The sequence below is a fragment of the Thunnus maccoyii genome, chromosome 5 (assembly GCF_910596095.1).
Source record: "Thunnus maccoyii chromosome 5, fThuMac1.1, whole genome shotgun sequence".
Classification (NCBI taxonomy): domain Eukaryota; kingdom Metazoa; phylum Chordata; class Actinopteri; order Scombriformes; family Scombridae; genus Thunnus; species Thunnus maccoyii.
In genome coordinates this window covers 2,015,102-2,042,394 of record NC_056537.1, presented here as the reverse complement: position 1 = coordinate 2,042,394, position 27,293 = coordinate 2,015,102, and the positions used below count along the sequence as shown (strand labels likewise).

The window sequence follows — 27,293 nt, the reverse complement described above, 5'->3', positions numbered from 1 at the left end:
CGACTCATTTTCTTTTCTCTTAAACTATCTCTGCTTATGTCTGCTGTTCACGTTTCAGAATGTAAACTGAGGAAAATCTCACCAGCAGCAGCTTCAGAATCCCAGTGATGATGTCACAATAGAGAGAACAGACTGTGATGTCATCAATGGCTCATGTCTCTGTGATTCTGGTTCCACAGTCTTGAGTGTCTGAAATCACTCCCTGTTTATTGTATAGTGTACTACATTTACCCTACACTATTTTATTTTAATGTCTGCATGCTGAGTGTAGGGCTGCAACTAAAGATCATTTTCTCAATTCATTGATTAGTTGTTTGGTCCATAAAATGAGAGAAAATGGTGAAAAATATCAATCACTGTTTCCCCAAAAGTCCAATACGACGTCCTCAAATGTCTTGTTTTGTCCACAACCCAAAGATATTCAGTTTACTGTCACAGAGGACTAAAGAAACCAGAAAATATTCACATTTAAGAAGCTGGAATCATAGAAATTGGACTCAAATTGATTAATCAATTATCAAAATAATTGGCAACTAATCAATTAATCAGCTAATTGTTTCAGCTCTACCTACATTTTCCTCAAAAATTTCACAATGGAACAAAAAAAGTAGTGTCCATGGCGTTCAGTCCCACAGTGCAATGCTCATGTGTTGTGTTTACTGCCAGAAAAAATGAATAAATCTTTGGGTGATTTGCATAAACACATTTCTCTGAGGAGCACGACGTCGCCTCTCTGGCGTCTCTCATCGGGCTCGCTAACCAGCGACCAGCAGCTCTGTGTGAGAGGCACAAACTGAGGCTTCAGCTACAGATAGTGTTCTGTAGGTTTGCTGATGTAGTCGGTGTTACTGGTGTTACTGGTGTTAGGGCATACACCCATTACAGCCTTTTCCCACCACTCATACCACCATTTTGCTTTTTTTTAAAAATAGAAATAAAACCCAATTAGTTCATTTTTGCATATCAGCGCCCATGTTCATCAAATAAAAAACTCTTAATTAGTAAAATATTAAGCAAGCATCCCACTAAGTATTAAGTTATCAATACTTAAGTGTCTGTGAGGGTCTGCAGCAGCAGCAGAGTCTGAGCACAGAGCAGCAGAGTGAGACGTCTGTCCTCCCTCCTGCTCTCTGCTGTAAACACACGGAGCTGTTAGCGAGCAGCTGCTCTCATGTCTCCGGGTGTCGGTGCTTGTTTTTGGCAGAGATTCTCCCGCTCGCTGCCTGCTCAGCCTGCTCAGCCTGCTCTCGGTGTCTCTCTCCGGATGGCAGGTGAGTAGGTCCGGTTCTGGTTCTCTGGCTCGTGTGCAGCAGACTTGCTGTACACGAAGGACGACCTGCTGGCAGCAGCCTGAACTCTGTTGTCACTAACTCTTAAGTAAGGGAAAGCTACAAAATGTAAACTAAAAAATCTAACGTTAAGGATCAAAGTAAGCGTTCTACGGATACTGAGCATCATCGACGAATATCTCATCTTGTAAAATGTCCAGTGTAACCAGTAACAAAAAAGTTTATTAATTGGTGGGAAAATGTTCTCTCTGTGGCATCCCCAGTGTTCTGACATTTATACTCACACCTACCCACTCATTTTAATGATAAAATGTTTCATACAGTACCAGTCAATAGTTTGACTTCAGTCTTGCCTATTACATCACGATCAGGGAGAGGAAGAGAATTTGAAACTGAATTTTCAAATCCGATCAGATAGAAATAAGCTAATGTTGAGCAGAAAAAGTGTTTTTTTACACACAATATGTGTGCTGTTGGAAAAAATCATGTGTACTGTGTAAAAATGATTTAGTGTGTTGTTGCCCTTTAGAGAGTCTCTGAATATGGAGTAGAAATCTAAACCACCCTGCAAGGGAAACGATGCATCAGTAATCCTCAGTGATTCTCCTCTGCTGCTCGCTGTAACTGGCTCCGAGCATAAATAGCTTCCATTTACAGATTGCTTCATGGCCCATTGAGACATCTTTCTCGCCTGTATAACAACCAGAATGTGCCTGTTGCCAGGACGGATTCTATTATTGTCCTGCTTCATTAGAGGCCGGAATAGAAACAAGTGAGGCTGAAGGAAGAGAAGAGAAGAGAGAGAGAGAGGGGAGAAATGAAAGCACCTGTGTTTCTAGGTTTTTCATTAAAATCTTGGTGCCATGTAAAACATTTCACTAGCGATGTAAAGACGAACTGATATGAGTCAGAATATCAGCTACATTGATACACAACCACAGGTCTGACAGTCTGCACAAAATTTGTAAAACATTGATGCGGCTGTTTAAAAACCATACGTGTTGGTGTGTGTGAATCACTCCTCTCCTGCTGGTTTACTACATTTCTCAATCACACACCTGCTTCAAACATTCACCACATTCCCACAGTGAAAGAAACGTTGGTGCCACCATGTTTACTGCTGCCTTTTGTCTTAAAAATGTGCAGCAGTATCATAAAATATGCAGAGGGAACCTTCCATCTTGCTACTAATTCATGAAGGCGATGATGACAGAAAAGTCATTGAAAGTCAACACAGGGATTGTAACGCTAGCGTTAGCAGCTAATGCTACTTCCAACTGACCACCAGCTCCTCTGGTTGAAGGCAAAACTCCTACTGAAGCTGTGAGGCGTTACTGAAAATACCAAACTCAGACGTAGACACTGAGGTAAACACACAGTCAACAGCTAACAAGTTATCTCTAGTGTATCTCTGCCCATGTTTACTACTGTTGTTGTGGCAGAAGACATACTTTTCTGGAGTATTTATGATTTAGTATTTGAAATGAGTAATGAGGAAATTGCTGGTTTATTTTAGTCACACGGTACAAATATTAATTCCTAATTGCAGTTGAAATGAATCAAATCAGCAACTTTTATTGCTTCTATTGTTATAAATCTTTCTGTATTGTTCTTGTATCTGATCATGGACTACAGTATGTATCTAGATACTATCAAAATATAGAAAACTGTTCTTTAAAACTGTGTTGGTCAACGTTATTTATATGCACATGAAATCAAACGTGAAAGGTTCCTCTGGTAGTTGGGAACCTGCAGAGATTTATCACCAACTCTGCAGCTCTACAGAGGTTTTTAGCCTCTTTTAGCTTCTTGGTTTTTTAGTTTGATAGTTCTGGTTTTACTGCACATGTGCAGAAGAGTTTGCCCTCCCAAGAAAAGCGACACAGCAGGTCGTAATGTCAGTCGCTCATAAATAACATATAGTTATGTTTGAGTGACGGACGCCATCTAGTGCAGTGTTTTTCAATCTATTTTTTCTTTCAGTTGAAAATATTAAAAAATGAAACACTGTAGTCTATATTAACAATATAAAGTCATTCTCGTCAAAGTGTCTTGAATAGGAATCAAATAAACACAAAGAAAAAAGTCTTTTATATTTTTTCATATTTCTACTCGCTCAGTGTGAAACCTGGGCCTGTTGATGAACACAGAGCTGATATCCTGGCGGGAATCGAAGAAAGACAACAGCTCTCCGTCTCTCTCTGTTTTTATAGCAGTCAGGCTTGAAAAGCTCACCTCACGCAGATATGTCGTGGAAAATGGGAACATTGTCAAAATAGCTTTGTCTGCCAGAATGGGGAACTCTGTGGCAGTAGCCAATCAAAAACTGTCCAAAGGTAGACCAGCAAAGTTCAGCAACGTGGTAGCTAGCTTTAAGGCCTCTCTCATTTACCTTTTTCTCTCACACACCAAGCACAACGGAGTCGGTGTCGTTGCATCCCCGGTGAAAGTAAATCCAAATGAAAGATAACTTTCTGTATTGCCTCACGCCAGAGACGTTGCTCGAGCTCGCCGTCTTTGCTTTCTTTTGACCTCCACTTTGACCTTCATCTGGGTCCGAATTTTGTCCAGGGTCCGGTTTGGAGTTAGCGTTTTTCCTTTTCAAAAACTAGCAACAATACCACTGTCACCGCCACCTGTCGCATCCATGCATCACTAATTCTCTTGTCTCAAAGTACAAGGCGATTAGCTACCTGCTGCCGCCTACTGATACGGTAGAGTATTACATGATTACTCTGCCAGTCACTAGACAGCACAGACACTCGACAATGGCACATTATTCGCAGATAATAATTAATGCGTTTTCAAAAAAAGTTTTTTAGACTAATTAGGTGAAATTGGATAATTTCCCACAGCACACCTGACAATATCTCGCAGCACACTAGTGTGCCGCAGCACAGTGGTTGAAAAACACTGATCTAGTGTCCGTAATAATTATGACCCGGAGTGGTGGTGCTGTTCAGATGATGCTGTCAAAACTTTAATATACAGTTTCATCCATGTTCAGTTTCCATGATCATCGACCAGGAAAAGGTGCATAAGAGGCACAAGGCAGAGCACACAGTGGAAAGTATGTTCTTGCAACTGCATTTATAACCTTTGTTTTTTTTTTAAATCAAACGTAGCTTCACCATGTCATGTGATATCCTACTTCAGTATACTCTACCAGCAAATATTGCTGGTAAAATTGCAGATGAACATTTAATATCCAGGGATTCACATTATAGACACTATAATGCTGACTGTCCCTGTAACACACTGACCACAATTTCACACATTGACCATACATGGTCCTGCCGTATAGTAGGTTTTGACCTAGTCTTGTTTTAATGGAATCAAAGAAATACCCATTTTTTGTCACCTAGCAACCGTTTTCTCTCTAGAATAGTTGATCGCTGAGCATATTGTGTTCTTGACTTCTCATGTCAAAACACTCCTGTGGAGGAAATCTATCTCTCCTCCGCCTGGTTTGGTTGTGATGCTGCTTCAGTACGAGGCAGGTGAAGCTTTACAGCAGGAAACACCTAATCTCCATCCAACCTCCAGACCACAGTGATGCTTTATGAGTCTTGCTGCCTTTAAGATCAGTTTAATTTGTCTGTTTTTCCTTCTTTATTCACCTATAGGAATTACAGTTTCTCTGTTTGTCTGTACAGTTACAACTTTACAGCATATTGTACAGTACGGTTCTCGGAGGCGTTGGGATTTTCCACCCGCTCTCTCTCTCTGTGACTCACTGGCATCTTTAGTCATGCTGTTTCCTGAATGTCCATTTACAGTCATCTAAAGCCTCATTTAACCCAGACTGCTGTTATATAAAGACTGTGTGTGTCATTTGTAAAGAATAATATTTAATTTTCTGAGCTACAGGAATTCTTAGTCTTAGGATTCCTTGACACAAACCAATTAGTTACAATTTGGAGCTCGTTAAAAAAACAAAGCATGTTGTGAAATATTTGTTGTGAAGCCGGCGATTTGATTATAATTACTCATGCTCATTCCCTAAAAGCTCCACTGCCCCCCCCCCCCCCCCCCCCCCCCCCGCCCCCCCTCCCCTCCCCACCTAAATTGAGTAATAAAATCTGGCTTTTAACAATTCACCATCTCCTAATTGACCAAAGATTAAAGAAGAAAAGAAAAACTAATCTGTTTTCAAACACACATTACAGCTGAGGTTACTGAGAATTTAATTTGGATAGAATGAGTTTTATGACATTTTATAGACTAAACGACTAGTGGATTACTTGATAAAATAACTGACAGATGAATTGATAATGAAAATAATCATTAGTTGCAGCCCTAATACCTAATATGTGTGTGAGCAGCGCTGTGAGTTGATGTCGGAGCTCTCAGGTTGGTGGATTCTGAGCCTCCTCTGTCATTTGGTCTTTGAGGGTCCTTCAGCTAAGAACAGATGAGGAGGATGAGGATAAAAATACAGACTTCAGAGATGTGAGCGAGGCTGAGAGAGGTGTGCACTTCTGTTTCAGTGATAGGAAGGATGGAGGGAGATAAAAATAGAAAAGAGGAGGAACTGCAGCTGGCGATGGATGGAGAGTCCAGGTGTTCGGATCAGCTGGCCTCTGAAGATGAGTAACAGTGACAGTCCACCGTCTGTGTATGCGGGTTTGCTGATGGATAATCAAAAATTTCACTTTGAAAATGAAACTATTTCCAGTTTTCTCCCTCTATTTTAAAGATGCTACTTTCTAGAGCCACAACAATTAGTTGATTAATCGATTGGTTGCCAACTATCAAATTAATCGCCAACTATTTTGATAATCAAGTAATTGTTTCGAGTTATTTTTTAAGAAGAAAAACTTCAAATCTGATTCCAGCTTCTTAAATGTGAATATTTTCTGGTTTCTTTAGTCCTCTATGACAGTTAACTGAATATCTTTGTGTTGTGGACAAAACAAGACATTTGAGGACGTCATCTTGGGCTTTGAGAAACAGTTATCGACATTTTTCACCATTTTCATAGAGAAATTAATCGACAAATCAATCAATAATTAAAATAATTTTTAGTTGCAGCTTTACTATTTTCTTATTTTTCAGACCTCAGGTAGTCAGAATTGGTTGAGTAACCACCTCTCCCTCATTCTGTGATGTTGGGGTGCCTCTGGGTAGCATTTAAACATCCTCCTCTATATTAATGACTTACATGTCTCTATATGCAGACGATACTGTCATTTTCCTCACAGACCATTTTTCCCACACACAACGTTACATGACTCACAGATTGAACAACTGTGTTTAGAAAATGTCTGGTTCTTTGATGGACAGTTGAAGGTACAAGACTATACATAAAGATTTCAGGGTATTTCAGCAAGAAATAGCCGATCACCAGCTTAAAATCTGATCACGTGTCGTTGTAAGGTTATTAGACAGCTAAATATTATTAGTGTTGAGAAAACTGATTAGTTCAGTTTTAATTTAAGGGTCACTTTTGACTGAATTCAGGCACTTCAAGTTGGTTAGTTGTGAATGTAGCCCTGGTTTAGTCCAGTATTCTCTGTTTGGTTCTTTTATTCACAGATATTTTGGCTGAAAACAGGTGTTTACTCAGCTGTGGAGGGCGTCCACTGATTCTGTTTGGGTTCTGTCTGTGTGTCGTCTCTCATTAGTTTAACGGGACAGGTAGATGAAGCTCTAATAAATTAACAGCCGCTCCAGCAACAGCCAGATCTCAGTCTCAGTCTCTGCCCCCCCCCCCCCTCTCATTTGTTCTTTTGATTCCCGCTGTAACTGATGACAGGGTGTAATTGTAATTGTGTGTCATTTCTCTGGCAGTCTTTCATCTCTTTGTCAGGTGATTACTCTGTGATCAGCTGCTTATATTCAAAGCAGGTCCTTGAGTCTGTAATAAGACAGCTGTTAAACAATAGCTTGTTTGTTTTTTTACTTTGATGCTGAAACTGTTCTGTACATAATGATGAAATATCTAAAGATGATTGCTCGAATCAAAAGGTTAATATATCTAGTAAAGTATGTGCCTCATCGGTTTCTAATTTCATTACAACAAAGCGAGGTCAGTTTTCTTCGAGATTACTGTTGTCCTGCAGTTTTTCATTAAAAATGCTTGATTTCAGCATTACTACGAAGGTTGAAAGCAGGCAGAGACACAATAATCCTTTTCTTTTCTTTCATAGACAGTGTGAAGTCACTGTGATTGACATACAACTCCCCTCATTAAATCATCAGTGTCAGTGTTTCCCCTATAATAGTACAGACCCGGTGGCCCACCAGGCCATTTTTTTTAAATGTCAAAAATAATGTCAAATATCCATTCATTTGGAAATCAATAGCGTTTGGGAGTCCCTGTGCAGCGCTGTTTTGAAACATGAGTCAACGTCTGCGTCGTTGCCTGGGAAACTCCAGGTAGCGTAGCTCCTTTTAAGGAATAGGGCAGTGCTAAGCGAGTGAGTGATTAAGTGAGAGAGCGAGTGTCAGAGAAGTAAATGCTGCAGCTTGTTAAGACCATGAAAAGTCACATCTGTTGTTTCCCGAACTGCTGGAAAAGTGAAGGGGTTAGCTCCAAAGTTAGCAACAATGAGTTAGCCTAACCTGAAGACGCTAAACAGAGAAATAGAGAACGGAGAAATGTGTGGCTGCTAATCTTCCCCTCCCCTTGCTTGATGTAGTTAAAGTATTGCAGTAAAAGTACATAAGTATTATGAGCTTGATGTAGTTAAAGTATTGCAGTAGAAGTACATAAGTATTATGAGCTTGATGTAGTTAAAGTATTGCAGTAAAAGTACATAAGTATTATGAGCTTGATGTAGTTAAAGTATTGCAGTAAAAGTACATAAGTATTATGAGCTTGATGTAGTTAAAGTATTGCAGTAAAAGTAGTGGTTTGGTCCCTCTGACTGATATATTATTATATATGACATCATTAGATTATTAATAGTGAAGCATCAGTGTTAGAGCAGCATGTTACTGTTGTAGCTGCTGGAGGTGGAGCTAGTTTACACTACTTTATATACAGTTAGCTAGTTTAGTCCAGTGGTTCCCAACCTAGGGGTCGGGGCCCCTCCAAAGGGTCAGCAGATAAATCTGAGGGGTGGTGAGATGATTAATGGGAGAGGAAAGAAGAAAAAACAAAGTTCTGATACACAAATCTGTTTTCAGTTTTTGGACTTTTTCTCTAATCTTTGATTTTTGCTGAAATATTGGATCATTTGAACATTTATTGAAATGAAAGCATGTGAGAAGTTTAGAGGGAAAAATCACTATTTGGTGGAGCTGTTAACAACTCATAGACATGTGAAATGTGACCCCGACTACACACTGCTTTTTGTAAGACGTCAAAAGCCAAAAAGGTTGGAAACCACTGGTTTCATCTTTAACAATGTGTTGTATTTTAAAAGCTTGTTATATTATCCATTGTGTCAAATCTTCATCTGAAAAGTAACTAAAGCTGTCAGATAAATGTAGTGGAGTAGAAAGTACAATATTTCCCTCTGAAATGTAGTGGAGTGGAAGTATAAAGTAGTATCACAGTGCAGTACTTGGGTAAATGTACTTCGTTACTTTCCACCACTGTTTTTGTCTTTCTCTTTTGTCTTTGTCCTGGTGAATGTCTGTCAATATTTAATTTCCCACTTTAATGTCAATCCTGTCTGAATCAGACTTTATTTGTCGTTTCAACACATACTTTACATTTTCCTGTGATTTTAATCGGTAAAGGACAAAATTTTCCTCATTTATAATCAGCTGTGTTGTACAAAATTAGTAAAATTCTAATAAACCTCCATCATCCGACGCCTTATTGTATTTTCAATTTTGGAGATTTATTTGTTACCACATTGGATTTTTTAAAACATTTTTAACATCAATAAGTTTGATATTAAATGCTCCTTCATGTGCAGATAATACTAATGAGTCCTTTGGTCATAAACCTTTTCCACAATCACTAGATTATTTTAAAACAAGTATTTCTCAGTTTCTAAAAAGGTGATATATAGAAGATCAGAAGATGATTTCCTTCAGACAGGCATGACACATGTAAGAGACGGACATCGTGTTGTTTGACATCTCCTAAAATCCGCCTCTATATCTTCAGTATTTCACTTCGACAGCCTGTTGTTTGGTCTGCGTTTACCACTCTTGTGCTTCCGTACAGTTTACAGATTAAGCTAAACTATCCTCATTATTGTGTGAGAAAACTCTTCACTGAAACACGCTAACCAGACACGTTCCTTCGTGTTTTTTTCTTTTTTAATCGGTGTCTTAACAGTTTGGATGTGAGGAGTCAGCCTCTCTGACATGTTGACACACCGCAGAGACTCTGATTAACAGCTTTATATAAAACCTGGTTGTCATAGAAATGTTCTGTGAGGCAGAATTAGAAAGGCTTCCAACCAAAGACCACAAAATAGAAGTCATGGTAACAAAGCCAGCATGTACTCTAATCTGTGTGTGTGTGTTGGTTAATTTTAGTACAAGCAGCCAAAGCGTGGGTGTGTCGGTATCGTCTCTATCGTCCTCTTCCAGAGAAGGAAAATTAATCAACAGAGACTTTAATGAATTTCACATCTATAAAATACCGTGTCTGTAAAAACAGATTCTTAAGAGATCAAATCATCAGAATAAAATCACATTCTTCTTACTTCTTAAACTGAAGTTTTTAAAAGTCATGAAGAAAACATCAGTCGGCTCTGTTTTTATCATTTGGGAACTTTATCTGAACAACATCATTTTCTTTTCTGTGTCAGATTCAGAAACTGTTATCACAAGACTGTATTTCCCAGACAAAAGCTGACAGTGACGAGACAAAATCCTGGGTCGTAAATCAAAGACGACGACGACGGTCCTAGATCCCGCCGTTTGACACATCGTTGTGTAACACCCCCCCACTGCGAGTCACTAGCATAAAGAATGACGATAAAGCAGGTAAAGAATAAATATTTTTATTACAAAAGTTCAGGGCAGGAGCTGAGTTTCACCAAAACACACCAGTGCACACTGTAATCAATAAGTATTACACACATTTCAAAATTTACACGTGTGATTATTTTCACTGCAAACAATTAACACTCACGTCACATCCTGACTGCCTGACTGGGATTCAACCTGAGTGCAGGAATTAAGCAGGTCAACAATAAAACAAACAAACAAAAATGAGGAAGAAAACAAAACTAGTCCGTCCGTCCTGAGGGTAATACTCATATCATTTTCCTGCTGCCAGCTCAGTTGCCAGGGCCGACGAGACAGAAAAGAAACCCCCCCCAAAAAAAACCAAAACAAGCAAACAATGAAAATATTCCCACAGCAGGAGCAGTTAATGAACAGCTGATAATCTGCAGGGAAACAAATATTAACAATCTTAAAAACATTTATTACAATCAAACATTTATTACACGACTATCAAAGTAAACCTACCGGCTACCAGCCGTCTTCAACCCTGCAGGGAAGCAGGTCTGAAATACATGAAAACAATTAACATCACACACACACATTCAACCCTGACAGGATAAAACACTGCACACAGAGAACAGCCTTCAGTCTCCCAACTGTTCCTGCACCTTTGTCCTCCCTGCAGTCAGCATGGACTGAGATATGCACCTGCCTCACTCCTGCAGGTAGCTCTGAATATCTGCCAAACCTCACTGATTGATGCATCTCCCCCTTTTTTGCTACTCGGTGCCAGCTGCCACACTAAAAACAGACTGTGTCACAATTCTGACAGTATCAGAAATTTAGGACCAAAATCTCACAATCCGACAGCTGCTGCAACTCACGACTACAAACAACCGATCAGAAGACAAACAAGATGATGCAGAAGTAAGAGAATCTGTCCTCCAAAGAAAAACAACAGAATCAGTTGCTTCTGCAAAAACAACATATTTTACATTCTAGCGGCAAAAGCAGCTTTATTGACACAATGGGCCTAATTTTGTTTTAGTTATATATGTTATGTTGAGTTTGGTGTCATATTTAAACCCCAGAATTCTTTCAGACGAAGACATTATGATTCCAGTTCAAACAAGTGTTTCTGTCCTTGTGAAGAAAGTCAGACAGTCTGTTTAGTCTGACTGCCTTCATACCTCAGAGAAAATCTGATGAATACCACAGATTTTCGTAAATCACTCATAAGTGCCTCTTAAGAACAAATCTGTTCTGTCTAAGTGCTTCTTGCATGAGGCCCAATAATTCTGAGAGAAATATCGAAGGTCATACAACCAGAACATATAATCTTTTCTACATTTATCATTACTGCTCAAATTCAATATCCAGAATTCCTCCTTCTTAAGGAGCAATTTCTCCAAATCTCCCGCTCTCTTTAACAAACAAACCTGCTCAGTTTCCATAGATTCAGACCCTAACCAGGTCTTTTTGGTGCCTAAATATAAAACCAAACCTAAACCACAGCGATGTCACATCATAAAACAGATTTATTTTTCCACAGATTTGTTCGTCTGTGAAAGAACAAATGATGATGTCCTGCATGTTGTTCTTCAGTCCAACAACATATTTTGTCTTTTTCATTTGGAGAAGTTGTCGGAGCAAGGCTAACGTCACCGCTGAAAATAGTCTTCTGTCTGGCATTGTTAAGAAAAATGTTTATGAACCTCTTTGTGTAACTGCTGACTGAAACATGTTGTACAAAGAGTTTGACGAGTGATGGACAAACAGAGTTATCTCAGTGCTGTTAATACAACTGAGTGTGATTAACAGTCACAGTCACAACCAGGAGGGCAAAGTCAAGAAGTTTTTGTGGTCAGAAAAACAACTTCTGCAAACACTTTACACCCATAAGTTTAACAGCCTCTGGGTTATAATACCTTAATGATTACTAACATCTCCACCGGCTGCTCTTCCTCCTGCTAGCTGGCTGCTAGCTTCATCCATTCAGCATTTATTAACAGTCAGAAGAATCAGAAAGTTTCCGTCTACATGTTTTCCATGTACATTATGAATTTTCAGTAATAAAAGCTGAATATAATGCCAACAATTTAAAATGAAAAGCTTAAATATTGAAAAACGCTTCAGTTTTTGCAGAGGAACAAATATTTGCATATCAATAAATGGACGGTGTAATAATGGCTGATTTTCTAAATAATCCCAGAAATAAACAACAAAGAGTGCGTCTGACAAAACCACCGTTAACTGGAACAGCAGCTACCAGAGTTGGTGGAGCTCTTAGACACGTTTTTCAATATAACACTTTTTAATCAACAAGGAAGTATTGAGAGATGAACATAAGACCGAAAGGGCAAAACGGATTAAAAGAAACACAGGGTGATATAAAAAGATATAGGATTTATAAAGACTTCAATACTACACAAGATAAAAATAAGCTCAAATTTAATTAAGCTTTTTATTTATTTACTCAGGAAATCTATAATAATCTATAATCTCTAATAGAGACCTGAGAACATGTTACATATGTATGTTCATTCACGTCACAGTAAGAACACAATCATCATACACACTCACAGACACACAACCGACAACAATCACAAACATTATGAAGAAAATCAGCCAGCGAAGCAAAACTTTATTCATAGAGAACAATTCATTCCAGGTGGAAACACAATGTGCTTCACAGATACCAGAGAACCAGCCACATAAACAATGTAAATAATATACAAATAAAACATCAGACGTACGTAAACACAGTTAAAACAGACAAATAAATAAATAATGTGTTAAAAAACCATTAAAAAATTTGAAATTAATTAAGTAAAAAAAAAGAAGGCCTGCAACAACTATTTATATACAGTATAGAGTAAATAGCAATGGGCCTAATATTGATCCTTGAGGGACACCTTTATCTATAATTTGGGGGCTTGATTTGATACCATCAGCAACAACAGTAGCAGAGAAAGATGATTTAAACCAACTGTAAGAACAAGCATCAAAACCCACAGGAAGCAGCTTATTTAACTAAACGTTGTGATCAAGTGTATCAAAAGAGCTCAAACAAGAGAATACACATAACCAAGCGGTAACCTCCGGGGCTGAAACATGAAGCCAAAAACTGCAGTTCCTTGAACGACCACTTGAGGCTCCAAAAGTGAGTCAATCCCCATAGACCCCCATGTTAAAATGTCCAACTTTACAGCAGAAATAAACATGTTTACAGCCTGGTACAAACAACGGTTTTGGTCTCTGTAGCTAATTTCCTCTTTCATGACAACTGTACGGGGGATGAATTTTTTTATAACTCACCCGTTTAAATTTCATTAAACCGTAAAGTTCTGCATAATGAAGGACATGGCTGCTTTGAGTGACAGGTCCGCCTTGTTTCAGCCGTTCGGCTCGCCTCTTTGCCCATTTTTGATTGGCTGGGAGTTAGGCAGCGTCACACACTGCCAAGATGGCGACGGCCGGAGCGGCTCGCTTTGAGCTTCAAAACCGCTCTTCAGAAACCAACGAGTGACGTCACGGTAACTACGTCCATGTTTTTATACAGTCTATGCAAATAACACATCACATCTTCTCGTCAATATTCACTCAAAACTCGCTATTTGAAAAAAAGACATTTATTTTGCTGGCTTTTTAAAAAATGTCCCTAAAGTTTGTGAAGAATTTAAAAGGAAACTAACCAGAATACTTCCTGAGGAATCAGAAAACGCTTTTAAAGTTCGCAAAGTTTAAAAAGAGACACAAGATCTCAAAAAATAAAGAGAAAACACAGAAAGGCTCAAGCTCAGTATTTATTATAATTATTATGATACATTATTATTAATTATTATTGAAATATAAACACATCTTAACCCTCTCCTCCACACTCAGATTTCTACAGCGAGTAAAGAGTTAAAAATAAAAACATGTGATTTTAAAAGTGAACTTTTGAGAAGCTGAGTTGACCTCCATCAGTCTGATAATTAATTTCAGTTTCTCCCTCACAGCGTGGAGCTAATTAGGGCTCAGTGATCAGCAGACCTCATCAGTAACGACTGCAGAATGACTAAACACGTCGGTTCAGTTTTCATCTCTGCATGTCGGAGCGTCAGCAGTCAGCACGCCGATCCACACGACCACGTTTCTGATCAGTTCTGTCGACTTAACGGTGACAGCGGGAAGAAAAAAAAACCCAACAGCTGTCAACTCATCCATGTACAAATCTCCATGTCTCAGTAATTAGAGCAGGCGTATGTCAGGCCTGACAGGAAGTGGTGACATGAGGTAAAATATTTTATTAAATAACTATTTTTGTTTAAGATAAAAAAAATCTCCACAGGTGAAATTGTCACTCATCCTTCTCAGGAGCTAAACTACTTTTTGTGCTTCATAAGCAAATTTTGTTCAAACATCTAATTTTTTTGTTTTAAAAAAAAAAAAAGAAGAAGAAGAAGAGGGAACTGGTTGACATTTTTAACAATGCATTCAGGCTGAAATATCTCAACAACTGCTGAATAAATTGCCATGAAATTTTGTACAGACATTGATGAACCCAAGACTGTCATGCAAGTTTTTTGAGGGATCACAGTCTCACAATGCATATTTTAGACATATCAGGCTTTTATAGCATAAAATTCCTCAGACAGTGTTTCCCTGTTGAGCTGCAGGTGGAAGTATAGTAACAAAAAGAGGAACTTTGGCACTAAAAAGACTGTAACGTTGAAAGATATCTACTTGATTTGACTCATTTGGACGCTGAAGCTTCATATTAGCTTCAGATAAACTTTTAAATACATTTTTTGCACAGAAGGAGGACTGTGGATTTTGTCCCCCATCACTTCCATTGTAAAAAAAAAAAACATGCAAAACCATCCATACACCATTTCCTGTATGTAAACTGGTATTTATAAAGACTTCATGTGCAGTGAGGATGTGAACACCTCACACTGACTTCAGACCAGCGTCCTCATGTTTTTCTAAAGCGATGTGAGGCTGATGTGATGAGGTGGAGATGAAATTGTTTTGGTTGATAACCAGCTGTGCTGACTGTGTGATTTATGAGGTTTACACAGGAGTCAACATTTTAATTTGCTGTTAATATTCTTTTTATTTCATCCTTAGTTGTGACAAAGCTTGTAAAGTTGGTTTAGATATGAGCTACTAACTAATACTTGTCATGTTGATGATGGTTTACAGGTTCATGTGATGAATTAATGATACGGACGCTATAAAGAGCTGCACAGCCGAGTATAATGACAGCTGTTCTGCTGTTAGAGAAGCTCGCCGCTGAAACACAATCTGTGAAAATGCATTTATTCCTCTTTTCCTGTTTGTTTCATTGACAGGTTACAGACTAGTGCAGCAGGCAGAGAATTGATATGAAAACAGCTGCTTAGGGGCTTCTTCATCCGTTTATGGCTGATTACGGGAGTGGAAATGAGGCTCGTGCACAGTTTCACAATGACTGAGATTAATAAAACAGAACCTTGCGTGCACACAGCTCTATAAATCTGATGAAAACAATCGGCATGAATGTACAGAGTTTTATGTGTGTATGTTTCTGTCATAGGCTCCTTTTGGGGACAAATTTCAGACTTAAGACCAGTTAATTGGGGACAGCTTGTCCAGTTGAAGCTGTGTCTCCAAATGGGAACGAGCTGTTTTTTGGGTCAGTGTTTAAGGTTAGAGTCAGGGTAAGTCTCCAGGAAATTAAGAAGTCTATGTAATGTCCCCAAAGTTGACATAAGTAAACGTGTGTGTGTGTGTGTCAGCTGGATACTCCCTCCTGTGCTCCTGGTATATGGATAGGGATCCTGGCTCGCCAAATATCAATCACTTGAAACACACAGAAACAATCTCAGACTCATGAAAAAAGCCCACCTGCACACATCAGGGGAAATTATCCCCCATTAGTGTTGTACAATAATTTCGTTACCATTGGTAACCATATTTCTCTCTCGCTCTTTTATTTGTAAGTCTGTACCAGGGTTCTGCCTGAATCACCAGAACTACACTGTTAGAGCCAACCACAGTTAATGCTGTCAGTTTAATGTGGGTTACACTTAAATCAGTGAACTTTTTGTTTACTGACACACAAATATATGTTATAAGTCCATTATAATTTTGTTTTTCATGCTGTATCGCTGCAATTTGTCTTTCTTGGTCTTTTCTGCACCCACGTCTATTTCCTGTCTGTCCGTCCTGAGAGACAGATCCTCCTCTGTTGCTCCTCCTGAGGTTTTTTCCATTTTTTTCCCTGTTAAAGTGTTTTTTAAGGGAATTTTTCCTTATCTGAATCAAGTGTCAAAGGACAGAGGATGTTGTATTGCTGTTAAGACCCCTGAGGCTAATGTGTGATTTGTGATTTTGGGCTGTAAAGATAAAACTGACCTGACTTAACAGGGAAACAGGCCAACATTTCATGAGCAGTTGAAAAATATTTTCTGACTTCATACTTCGCTGTGCTGGTTATTGCTCTCTGGTCCAACTTAATATCCACACAGACTCCACCACAGGATGCTGCTTCAGGGCTGAGTTAAGTACAAACTGACCCAAGAGATTGATTTTAATACTGCAAAGACCTTGAAGTACTCCCTGCACCACATGAATCATCTTCAGTCAACACATGAACAGAAGAAACCTGCAGAACAGGGTCAAAGTCTAATAATAATCTGATTGAGCCTCATTCAGGAGCACGATCTAGTCACTTCTAGGACCAACGTGTTTGTGTGTGGTTCACTGCTGCAGGTATCATTGCTGTTAGGATGAGTCTTTACCAAATACACTTCAACAAAAACTGTGTTGTACATCAGATCCCTCTAAGCACTGCTTCCATGGACTGTAGTCAAAACGCAACATAAAACTCAGTTAAATTTGCTGAAAAGTGAATGTTTACTGGTTACATGATTATATTTGAACATTTATGTCTGACTTTTCATATTGAATATTGAAATATAGTCATTGATATGAGATCCAGAACATTCAAACATCTTTTGATCTGCAAATAGGACAAAGTATCAAACCTCAACATTTCTTAAATATGGGCTGAAATGTGTCTGTAACACCGAGCTGAACGTTGGCATCAAATGTCTGCTCAGATTCATAATCATGTTTACTTATTATTTGATTGGATAGTTTCTGATTTAAATAAAAATATTAGTTTTTCACAGGCGGTAACCTCTGGGACTGTAAATGAAGCCAAAAACTGCAGTTCCTTGAATGACCACTTGAGGCTCCAAAAGCGAGTCAATCCCCATAGACCCCCATGTTAAAATGTCCAACTTTACAGCAGAAATAAACATGTTTACAGTCTGGTACAAACAACGGTTTTGGTCTCTGTAGCTAATTTCCTCTTTCATGACAACTGTACGGGGGGTGGATTTTATTATAACTCACCCGTTTAAATTTTATTAAGCCGTAAAGTTATGCATAATGAAGGACATGGCTGCTTTGAGTGACAGGTCCGCTAACCGCTAAGTGGCTTGTTTCAGCCATTCGGCCCGCCTCTTTGCCCATTTTTGATTGGCTGGGAGTTAGGCAGCGTCACGCACTGCCAAGATGGCGACGGCCGGAGCGACTCACTTTGAGCTTCAAAACCGCTCTTCAGAAACCAACGAGTGACGTCACGGTAACTATGTCCATATTTTTATGCAGTCTATGGTTTTAGACTATTTTATTTCAGAAAAGTTCAACAGTTTCTTGTTTGACAACATTAAAGTTTTAAAAATGTTAACTTCTTTTGTTCAATAAAAAAAAGATGTCATGCACATACAAGTGTCCAGTCCAGGGGTGCAGGGGTGAAACATTTGTCAAACACAGACAAGAACAAAACATTACATTACATTACAAACAAAGAACTTTGTCTTCAGCACCTTCCTGAAACACAGCTCAAGTTTTTTATAATCATTCATCCAGAAAAAATCATCAGAGGACATTTTACTGAATAGTGTCGCCCTTAAATCATCATTTAACGAGCAATAAAACATAAAATTGACTTCATCTTCAGTCTCCCGTTAATCACACAGCAAACGGAGTCTTTTCTCATCAGGGAGACATTAAACCAGCCTGTTTCTATAGCTGATTTTAATTAACCTGAACATAATGTGCACACAGAGATCTTTGACTTCTGGATAAATTCTGCTCCACATAAAGCTCATCAGACAATATGTTCTTAATTTAGGTTTGTACCAAACATCAACAGACCGTCTTTCTTTGTACATCAGGAACAGTTTGCACTGTGCGTCATGAATATTACTCAGTAATCTGTTTCACCTCACTAATCAGGACGGGGCGTTCATGTTCAAAATGTTCTAATTAAACATCTTTCTAGTGAGCTGCTGTTCAGGAATATTCACAAGTTCCAGAGTCGAATCATCTCACATTTATATCTGACATTTGGTGATTCCCATCCCATAATACTAACGGCCAAAACTGGTAAGTTTATGAACTCCCACAACTATCGAATAGCTCGTTATAGAAGCAGAAGGCGTCAGAGTTACGTCTTCTTCTGTAGTTGTGGCTCTTGTTTGTTTCTCAGGTCAGAATTAGCTCCTCAGAGCTGCTCGCTGTGACTAAATGAAGTTCGCTTCTCTGTAAACGAGACTCTGACAGCTGATTTTTTTTTTTAAGTGATTCTCTGGGAGCCGTTTTAACACAGGCTCAAATTAAACAGCTTATCTCTTCTCCGCTGTTATCAGCATTTGAAGGTTCCTCTTGTCTCTTTAGCTTCAGGCTATCGGAGCTTTTTTTATCTCCGATTGTCGTTTTTAGACGCCTCTGCTCATCACAGATTTGTGAAACGAGGTTTTCTGCCCAGTAAGCAAACCTCGTTCAATTTTCACTCTTTTCTTTCATCTCTTCTTCGAGTCTCGCTGACATCAAGTTTAACAGATGAGTCGTCTCGGCTTGGCTGGCTCATCTTCCCGCTCAGTGTGAAGCTCTTAAACAGCACAGCTCATCCCTCTGTGGTGAAGGTGAAACTGCAGCGAGGACGGTGAGTTTTAGAAGACTCAGGACCGCTTCACTTTCACCTCAGAGACTTTTTTTTTTCTCCCAATAAATCTGATAAATTTCAGATAAAAGACAAGGACACTTGAGCCAGCACACAGCCTTTAAACTCTCTGACCACTCAACATTATGTCATGATCGCTTCTGTGTTTAGTCAGCAAATCTTACACCCAGCAGTCATTAATTGGCAAATTGTTCACTAGAACTGCAACGATTAGTCAATTAATCAATTATTTACCTATTATTAACTATTAAATTGATCACCAACTATTTTGATAATTAATTAATTTGAGTTTTGAGTCATTTTTAAAGAAAAAATGTCTGCAGTAAACTGAATATCTTTGGGTTGTGGACTGTTGGTCCAAAAAACTAGAAATTTGAGGAGGTCACTGACATTTTATATACCAAACAAGTAATTGATTCATTGAGGAAATACTTGACAAATTCATCAATAGGAAGATAATCATTAGTTGCAGCCCTATTGTACACATATTTGAAGTGACTGTAGCTCAGGTTTAGAGTGCGACAGCCTCAATTCTTGGTTGGTGGTTTGATTCATGACTCTTATTGTCCACATATCAACGTGAGCTTTGTCAGCAAGACGCAGAAACCCAAATTAAATATGCAGTCGCTTTAAGATGGTGAAGGGAATTTAACCGAGGTTGGCTTAACTAAACAAACTTTGGGTTTACCTCTGTGTTTGTCAGTAACTGGAGTCAGAAAATCCTAATTTGGACCAAAGGAGTGGGGCCTTGGTAAAGCTGAGGTGGGAAGAAGAGGTGAGCAGGTGTAGTAGCCTCAGACAGATATCAAGGCAAACACACTGTAAACATCTGTCACCTCTAGTAAGCACCGAAACTTAGATTTTATGCTAATGAGAGCACTGAATCCATTATAGCACGACAATGTGCTTGCACAGGGAACCAGAAGTTTTGAAGCATGTAGTGTTTATTATTTATTATTTATCATGTTTTTTGTACCCTGTCTGTCGCCCAGTGTCATCTGAGATCAGCTCCAGCTGCCCTGCTGGTTTCCAGTACTGTGGTCTTCACTGTTTTTTTCATGAGAGCCACACTGGCAGGACACAGTCAATAGGAGGGCCACTTTAATCACAAAACACCAAAATCCACCCGAACCATTAAGTAAATCTATCATCCCACGACATACAATATGTAATTTAGAAGATCAGGCTTAGCTTAATACTGGGATGAGGCATGCATTTCTTTGACTTTCTTCATTTTATATTTGTAGTTTGTTGTTGCAGTCTTTGTGAATTATGCATATTGGCTGCATTATCATAAATAATAGCAGCAATGCGAGCCGCCAGTTAAAACTCAATGACCTGCATGAGGCTTGTGAGCAATGAGTAACACTGTTCTAGAGGATAAGCGGTATAGAAAATGGATGGTTAGATGTTTTTTAAAATACAATATTTTTGAAAAATCTATTTCCGTTTTTATAAACTTTCTTACAACCCCATTTAGATGTCATGTAGAGTTGGGAAAGGATGTCTTAATATCGCTCCAGGCAGCAGAATAATACAAAGGTGAAATGAACCATTGGGACCATGTGACACAGAAGTTGAGGTTGTTCCTATTCACTTCAATGCAGTGAGTCTTCTTTGAGCAGCGTCTAGTGGTCACTGGAGGAACTGCAGCTTTAATTTCAACACTCACAGTAAACAAACATGATTGAACTTCTCTCCTGTGTAATTTGTTGAGAGTCACTTCCTGTCCTGATGAATTGGTTGAACTCTCCTCTCAGACCCTCAGCTGCTGATTGGTTTATCAATACACAACTGAGCTTCTTTAATGTCCGTCCACTTTTGGAGTAGACCTCTCCTGCTGTATCTCTGTTTCACCTTTTGATTGATTTATTGATTCTTCAGCTGTCTGATTGGTTGACTGATGAAACTCTTCATGCTTTTTTCTTTCTCAGCTGGACAACGTGGACGAGCAGGCGGCTCAGATCCGCAGAGAGCTGGATGGAAGGTTACAGCTGGCCGACAAGATCGCCAGGGTGGGAAACTCACACAAAGCACACATTATTATTATTATTTTTATTATTACAGTAGCAACCACTTATAGTCATCAAAATGCTCAGGACAGAATCATTCCTATACAGATGCTGTTTAAATAATTTGCTTATAGTAATCAAGTAGTCTGCTTACAGTGTTCATTTTGGGTCTTTTCATACTTGAAAACATACGGAAAAAATTTTAAAACTACAGTAATTCTATTTTCTTTTTACCTTACTCCCATAATACATGTATTATATGTATTTGGCAGCTACAGCACCATTATCAGGCGTTACGGTGCACCTCCGAAGGGTTGTGTGGAGGTGCAGGGTGTGGGCGTGTTTATTTGTAACTGCCGTGTTGGTGGATGGCCATGTTGCACCACCATCCACTGTAGGTTCTTCTACACACCTGGAAGGGGGGGAGGGGTATTCAGTTAGTAACTATCTGCAACCCCACTGCTAGATGCCACTAAATCCTACACAGTGGTCTTTTAAGAACAGCTAACAGTCTGTCATCTGTTTGTCACAGTGTGCAAGTGTTGAAATAAAACTCTGTGTATGTGTTTTTAGTGTTTGTATTCACGGTTTTATGATGGTGAACAAAGTTATAGATGAAACAGATCCTGGAAGTAAACAGTCAAACATCTTCACTTTGCAACTACTGTGAATGAAAAGTGCAGTACAAATTAAATATATTATTATTATTTTTATAGGCAGCTGTTAGCTGCAGATTTTACTTTGTTTTGTATTTATAGTTGATTACTTAAAGACATGTTTGTTAATGTGAAGCAGGCCTTTGTGTTGATGATGTGACTGAACATCTGTCCTGCAGGAGAGGAGATACCCAAAGTTCGTCTCTGCTGACATGGAGGCTCTTTACGTGGAGGAGCTGCGATCGTCAGTCAACCTGCTGATGGCGAACCTGGAGAGTCTGCCGGTGTCCAAAGGAGGTCCGGACTTCAAACAGAAGCTCAAACGCTCCTCAATGAACAACTCCTTCCTGGACATGGGAGACGAGGGAGACGTCCTGTCCAAGTCTGATGTGGTTTTGTCCTTCACACTAGAGGTGTGTGATTGTAATGTATTGATAACACACCAACAAGATGACTGCTGGAACTGCTCATCTCATTTTACTAGATATTGAAATCAGTAGTCCAGAAAGACGTGCATTGGGCCTTGAGTAGTATTGCCAAAGATTTGCTAGAAATGATCCACAAATTTGCCTGATAACTGATAAACAAATACATTTGTGGTATTTTCTAACTACAAAGTGTCATCTTTACTTTTTACACACTTTATTTGCAGGTTAACTCAAAAGAAAACAAGAGAGAGCACATTAAAAGTGGAGACACTATTCACATAATACAAAATACAACAAAACATCTGCTGTGTGTGGCTTTCTTAACAGCATTAGTTGTATAAAATCTTTTAAATATGAAGTTTTTTTGTAAATTATTTCAACAAACACAGTTTAATCCCAAAAACAACCCATCAGGATCGTGTTGGAAGTTGAAGAGCTGCATTTAAAACCTTGTAGATTAAATCCAACAACACACTAAAAGTTTTATAAATTTGGTTCCTGCTGTTTCTCACAGGAGAACAGTCTCAATCAGCACACACTGCTCATCCACTGCTGTCAGCTTGAGCTTCTGCTGTGCTCTGACTGTTTAACAGACAACAGTAGTCGGAGGTCTGATAACTCTGAAGAAGACTGTTTATATAATTTAAGGAGGCAGACGAAACTGCAGGAAGAACTGAATCAGCTGGTCGTCTTTGTCTTCTTTCATCACGTACACACAAGTATTCAGAGCCTTTACTTCCTAATCAAAGTACTAAAACATGAACGTAAAATACTCCATCACAAGGAAAAGTGCTGAAATCAAACCCTTCTTAGGTAAAAGTTCACAAGTTTCATTGTGAAATCTACTTACAGAATCAAAAGTAAAAGTACTCATTCTGCAGAAAAATTATGGAAATATCATTACATATTTTTAGATTGTTAATATTGATGCATCAGTGTATAATAATCTTTAACAGTGTTGTACTTTTTCATTATTTTTTGTGTAAAAAAAGTAACTCCACTCAAATAGATGTAGTGGAATAAAAAGCACGATATTCCCTCTGAAATGTAGTAAAATAGAAGCAGCACATAGCAGAAAATGGAAATACTCAAGTCAAGTACAGGTACCTCAAATTATATACTTAAGTGCAGTACTTGAGTAAATGTGCTTCCACCACTCGTGTCATAATCACAGTCAGTGGATTATTATTTGTGTCTGATTGTCTCAACCCTCCTCTGTGTTTTCAGATTGTGATTGTGGAGGTTCAGGGACTGAAGTCAGTGGCTCCAAACCGGATTGTTTACTGCACCATGGAGGTGGACGGAGGAGAGAAGCTGCAGACGGACCAGGCTGAAGCCTCCAGACCACAGTATGTTCTTCTTCTTCTTCTTCTTCCTGCTCTATTCAGAGTGGCTCAGTTTGGTCCTGAAGACAGCAGACATTGGTCTTTGTCGTCAAGTCATCCCACAAATTGCATCTGTATCATCTAGTTAACATGGAAACTAACACATGTGTTATTATGCATAATGAAGTGCAACGTGACATTGATACCCTAGAAAATACATTTAGATTTAGAGCTGCAATCATTAGTCCATCAACAGAATATTGATCAGCAACTATTTTGATAATTGAATAACCGTTTAAGTCATTTTTCAAGCAAAAACTCCAAACATTCGCTGGTTCAAGGCTCTGAAATGTAAAAATATTTTTCTTTTCTTGCTCATACTTAACTGTTAATTTAATGTTTGGTGGTTTAATACTGTTGGTTGGATAAAATAAAGATGATGACATCATGTTGTGCTCTAGGACACAAGGCTCCTTCTCACTCGTGACATCATCTACCAGGTAAACGAGAGATGACTTATTTTATTTGAATAACTTTTAGAGGCTTGATGAGATAAAATACAACAATTCATTATAAATAAAGCAAAAATTGGAGGAAAGCCTGCAAAATAAAACAAGTTTTGTGTGTCAACAATATGTTTTTGTTATTCTATATCCTGACTGATCATCTCACGACCCCTTAGATTAACCCAACGACCCCTTGTGGGGGTCCCAACCTCCAGGTTTGGAACCAATACTCTAGGATATTATGACGAGTGTTTTTCACCATTTTATTGACATGCTGATAGTTGTTATATTTATTGTCTTACATTTATTTACCCTGCTGGTAAGTTTACTGCTTAATCTATTTGATATTAACAGGAAAATGGCTCAACTTTCATCTATTTCTGTGATTGTTTGTCAGTCTGTATAAGTAGCAGCATGTAAATCTTTTTTTCCAGCAAATTCCAAATGTTTCCAGTTGCCACATATCTCAGTGTTGTGATCACTGTCATTTATTGTCGTTATTGTGTTGGATGGAGATGTGAGCGTATCTGTAATGAGAACGACACAAACTTTATCCCTGCTTGATCTAATCTGCAGCGTTTCATTAACTCACCGTCATTCAGCGTTTTCTTCCTCTGCTTAAGAAACTCTTCAGCCTGTTAAAAGTCCTCCTGCCTGCTCCTAACAGTTGTTCACCTCAGGAGCTCTCTTAAAGGTGCTTTGTGAATAACTTTCATCTTTACCAGGATCTAGTCTTAACTGTAAGAGGAAATTCTTAGAAAACATTGTAATTCTAAGAACTTTCTTAGATCTTCTTCACTGGGAGGAAGCTTTATGAATATGACCCAAATCTGACTAAAAAATCCTGTAATTTGAATGCAGCCAGAGGCAGTGGAGAACAAGTTTTTAACCTGCATTTAAAGGTCTTTAAAATTGGAGCAAGTCTAATATCCTCTGGAAGTTTGCTCCAGTTCTGTGGTGCACAGTAACTAAATGCTGCTTCTGCATGTTTAGTTTGCACTCTGAGAACAGCTGCAGTGATCCCAAACTGTAATCTGTAATCTGTGTTGTTGTTGAACAGAGTTCAAGTTTCCATTTGATTTAATGGTGCCGCCATAAAAAAAACATTTGGGTTTGAATATTTCCCTCAGTGGAAGCCTCATGAGGTTTCAGTGAAGGTTTAGAGATGCAGATTGTTAATACTAGGGATGCATGATAGCCGATATTTTCAACTCACTGTGGCCGATTGCCGATACTGATATATGCACGTATTTTTTTCCAGCTGGCTGAGGAGACTATTATGCATGCTATCATAGATTGTACTAAGTATGATCAAGAAAGACAATATATGAAGGAAGAACTTAGGAAGACTGGAGTTCAGGAGCTCAGCATTAAAACTTTAATGAACCTGCCAAGTGGGAGCAGCAGTAGAGTTTTCATTGAGTTTATTAGACAGACAGGTTTAATGTGTAGGAGTGGTACATCCTGTCAGCCGAGGTGTTTCCTATCTGTGCAGCCGAACACAGCAGCTCCTCGACCGACTGTTTCACCCTGACGGTCCCGGTGTTTCCTCCGCAGGCTGCACTTCACTCAGCTGCCCGTCAGACCCGCTGCTTCCCGGGGCTAACGTTAGCTGAGAGGCTAGCGGAGCGTTAGCTGCAGCATGGCCAGAGGGAAGTACAGCCAGCTAGCCCTCCAGCTAACGTTAGCCCCGGCTCTCCATGTGGATCCCCGGTTTGTTATTCAGGTTAAAGTGAGAGAAGCAGCGGGTCTGACGGGCAGCTGAGTGAAGTGCAGCCTGCGGAGGAAACACAGTGGTGGCGGAGGAGAAGGCAACATATCGGCCTCTCATAATCGGCAGAAATGGCCAATGCCGATATTTCATTTTAGAGCTTTTATTGGCCGATACCGATGACATGCCGATAATATCGTGCATCCCTAATTAATACTCAGTTTACAGGAAGCTTCGTGTTTAGAAACCTTCACTCTTTACTCCTCGTTGGATTATCATCTGAGCCTTGGAAGAAGAAATGATCCCACAGACTGTAAAAAGCCTCCTTAACAAGGTTACCTGAGACTGAACCACAGCTTTGAAATGTAAACAGTATCCTGTGGATCGTAGACAGAAGACGACTGAACTCCACATGTAAAAGATGAAGAGTCGACCCTCAGCTTCCACAAACACCACGGTCAGCAGCCCCGAGCGATGTTTCTCACTCTCCAGTCAGGGCGAGGAGATGAGGCTGTTATGTAACAGTGATGGGAGTCACGCTGCTCTGTTAGTGTCTCCTCAACACACACACACACACACACACACACACACACACACACACACACACACACACACACACACGCTGGTTTATGGAGGAAAACCCAGCTGAGTTCAAAATGCTTTGTTTTTAGTCCTCTGCCCTGTTCAGAGTCCTGAACCAGGAACTGATTCACACCTGGACACCACAGAGAGGGTGTTCTCAAGGTGGTATGACTACAAAACAAATAGACAGAGGCTGTAAATCTAAAACTAAACTTTTCAATGGATGAAAAATGAAGAGACAACATGGCTCTTTATCCTGTGTGGAGTAAAAAATGACAAGTTAGTTAGAAGTGTTTATTCTCTGTACTGTGACCATTTTAGGACACACAGTCGTGTACTCAGACTGACTTTTATCTGTTTCTCAGCCGTGCTTTGAAAGTAAATGCGAACATTAACATATTAGCGTCCTAACAGTCCTTTCACAGTAAAAATCATCATGTTTAAGTGCTGATATTTGCATGTTAGCATTGCTTTGAAAATTCACAAAGGCTTCAGGCTCAGCATCGTCACATTTGGATCAAGTTTTATCTCCCTAAGCTCAAAGTACAGCTGAGCCAAAATATAACATGATACGAAATTAAAGGATATGTCTCAAAATGTCTTATATTTTTCATATCGACAACAAATCTCATGTCAGATCCAAACCATCAATGAACTGATCTACTAACAAGTATTGTGTGTGTATCAAAGCTGATATATCTTATTAAAAACACGTCAGTGAGTCACAGCGCTGCACTGGATGACATGATCCTTCATCATGAAGAGTTTGGTCACATTAGTTTGTTTAGAAACGGCTCCAAAGACTAATAACAGTGATAAGACGTCACTGAGCATGTGCAGGAACACGGTTCTGTTTACAGCTTCGCTAGCTAGATGTGCTACTTTTTGTCCTGACTTTGTACCACATTATAGATTTCT

The 27,293-nt window shown here is 39.1% G+C and overlaps 1 protein-coding gene across 5 annotated transcripts in view; it reads left to right on the top strand.

The window, feature by feature from the left end:
* The window catches only part of cadps2 (Ca++-dependent secretion activator 2), a 261,245-nt gene that overhangs the window by 97,471 nt on the left and 136,481 nt on the right, over positions 1 to 27,293 (top strand). For all 5 annotated transcript variants that reach the window (XM_042410740.1, XM_042410739.1, XM_042410743.1 and 2 more), the window contains exons 4-6: positions 21,090 to 21,170; positions 22,003 to 22,236; positions 23,479 to 23,600. In XM_042410740.1, coding sequence (XP_042266674.1) covers positions 21,090 to 21,170; positions 22,003 to 22,236; positions 23,479 to 23,600 — 437 coding nt within the window. The remainder of the gene's footprint in view (positions 1 to 21,089; positions 21,171 to 22,002; positions 22,237 to 23,478; positions 23,601 to 27,293) is intronic.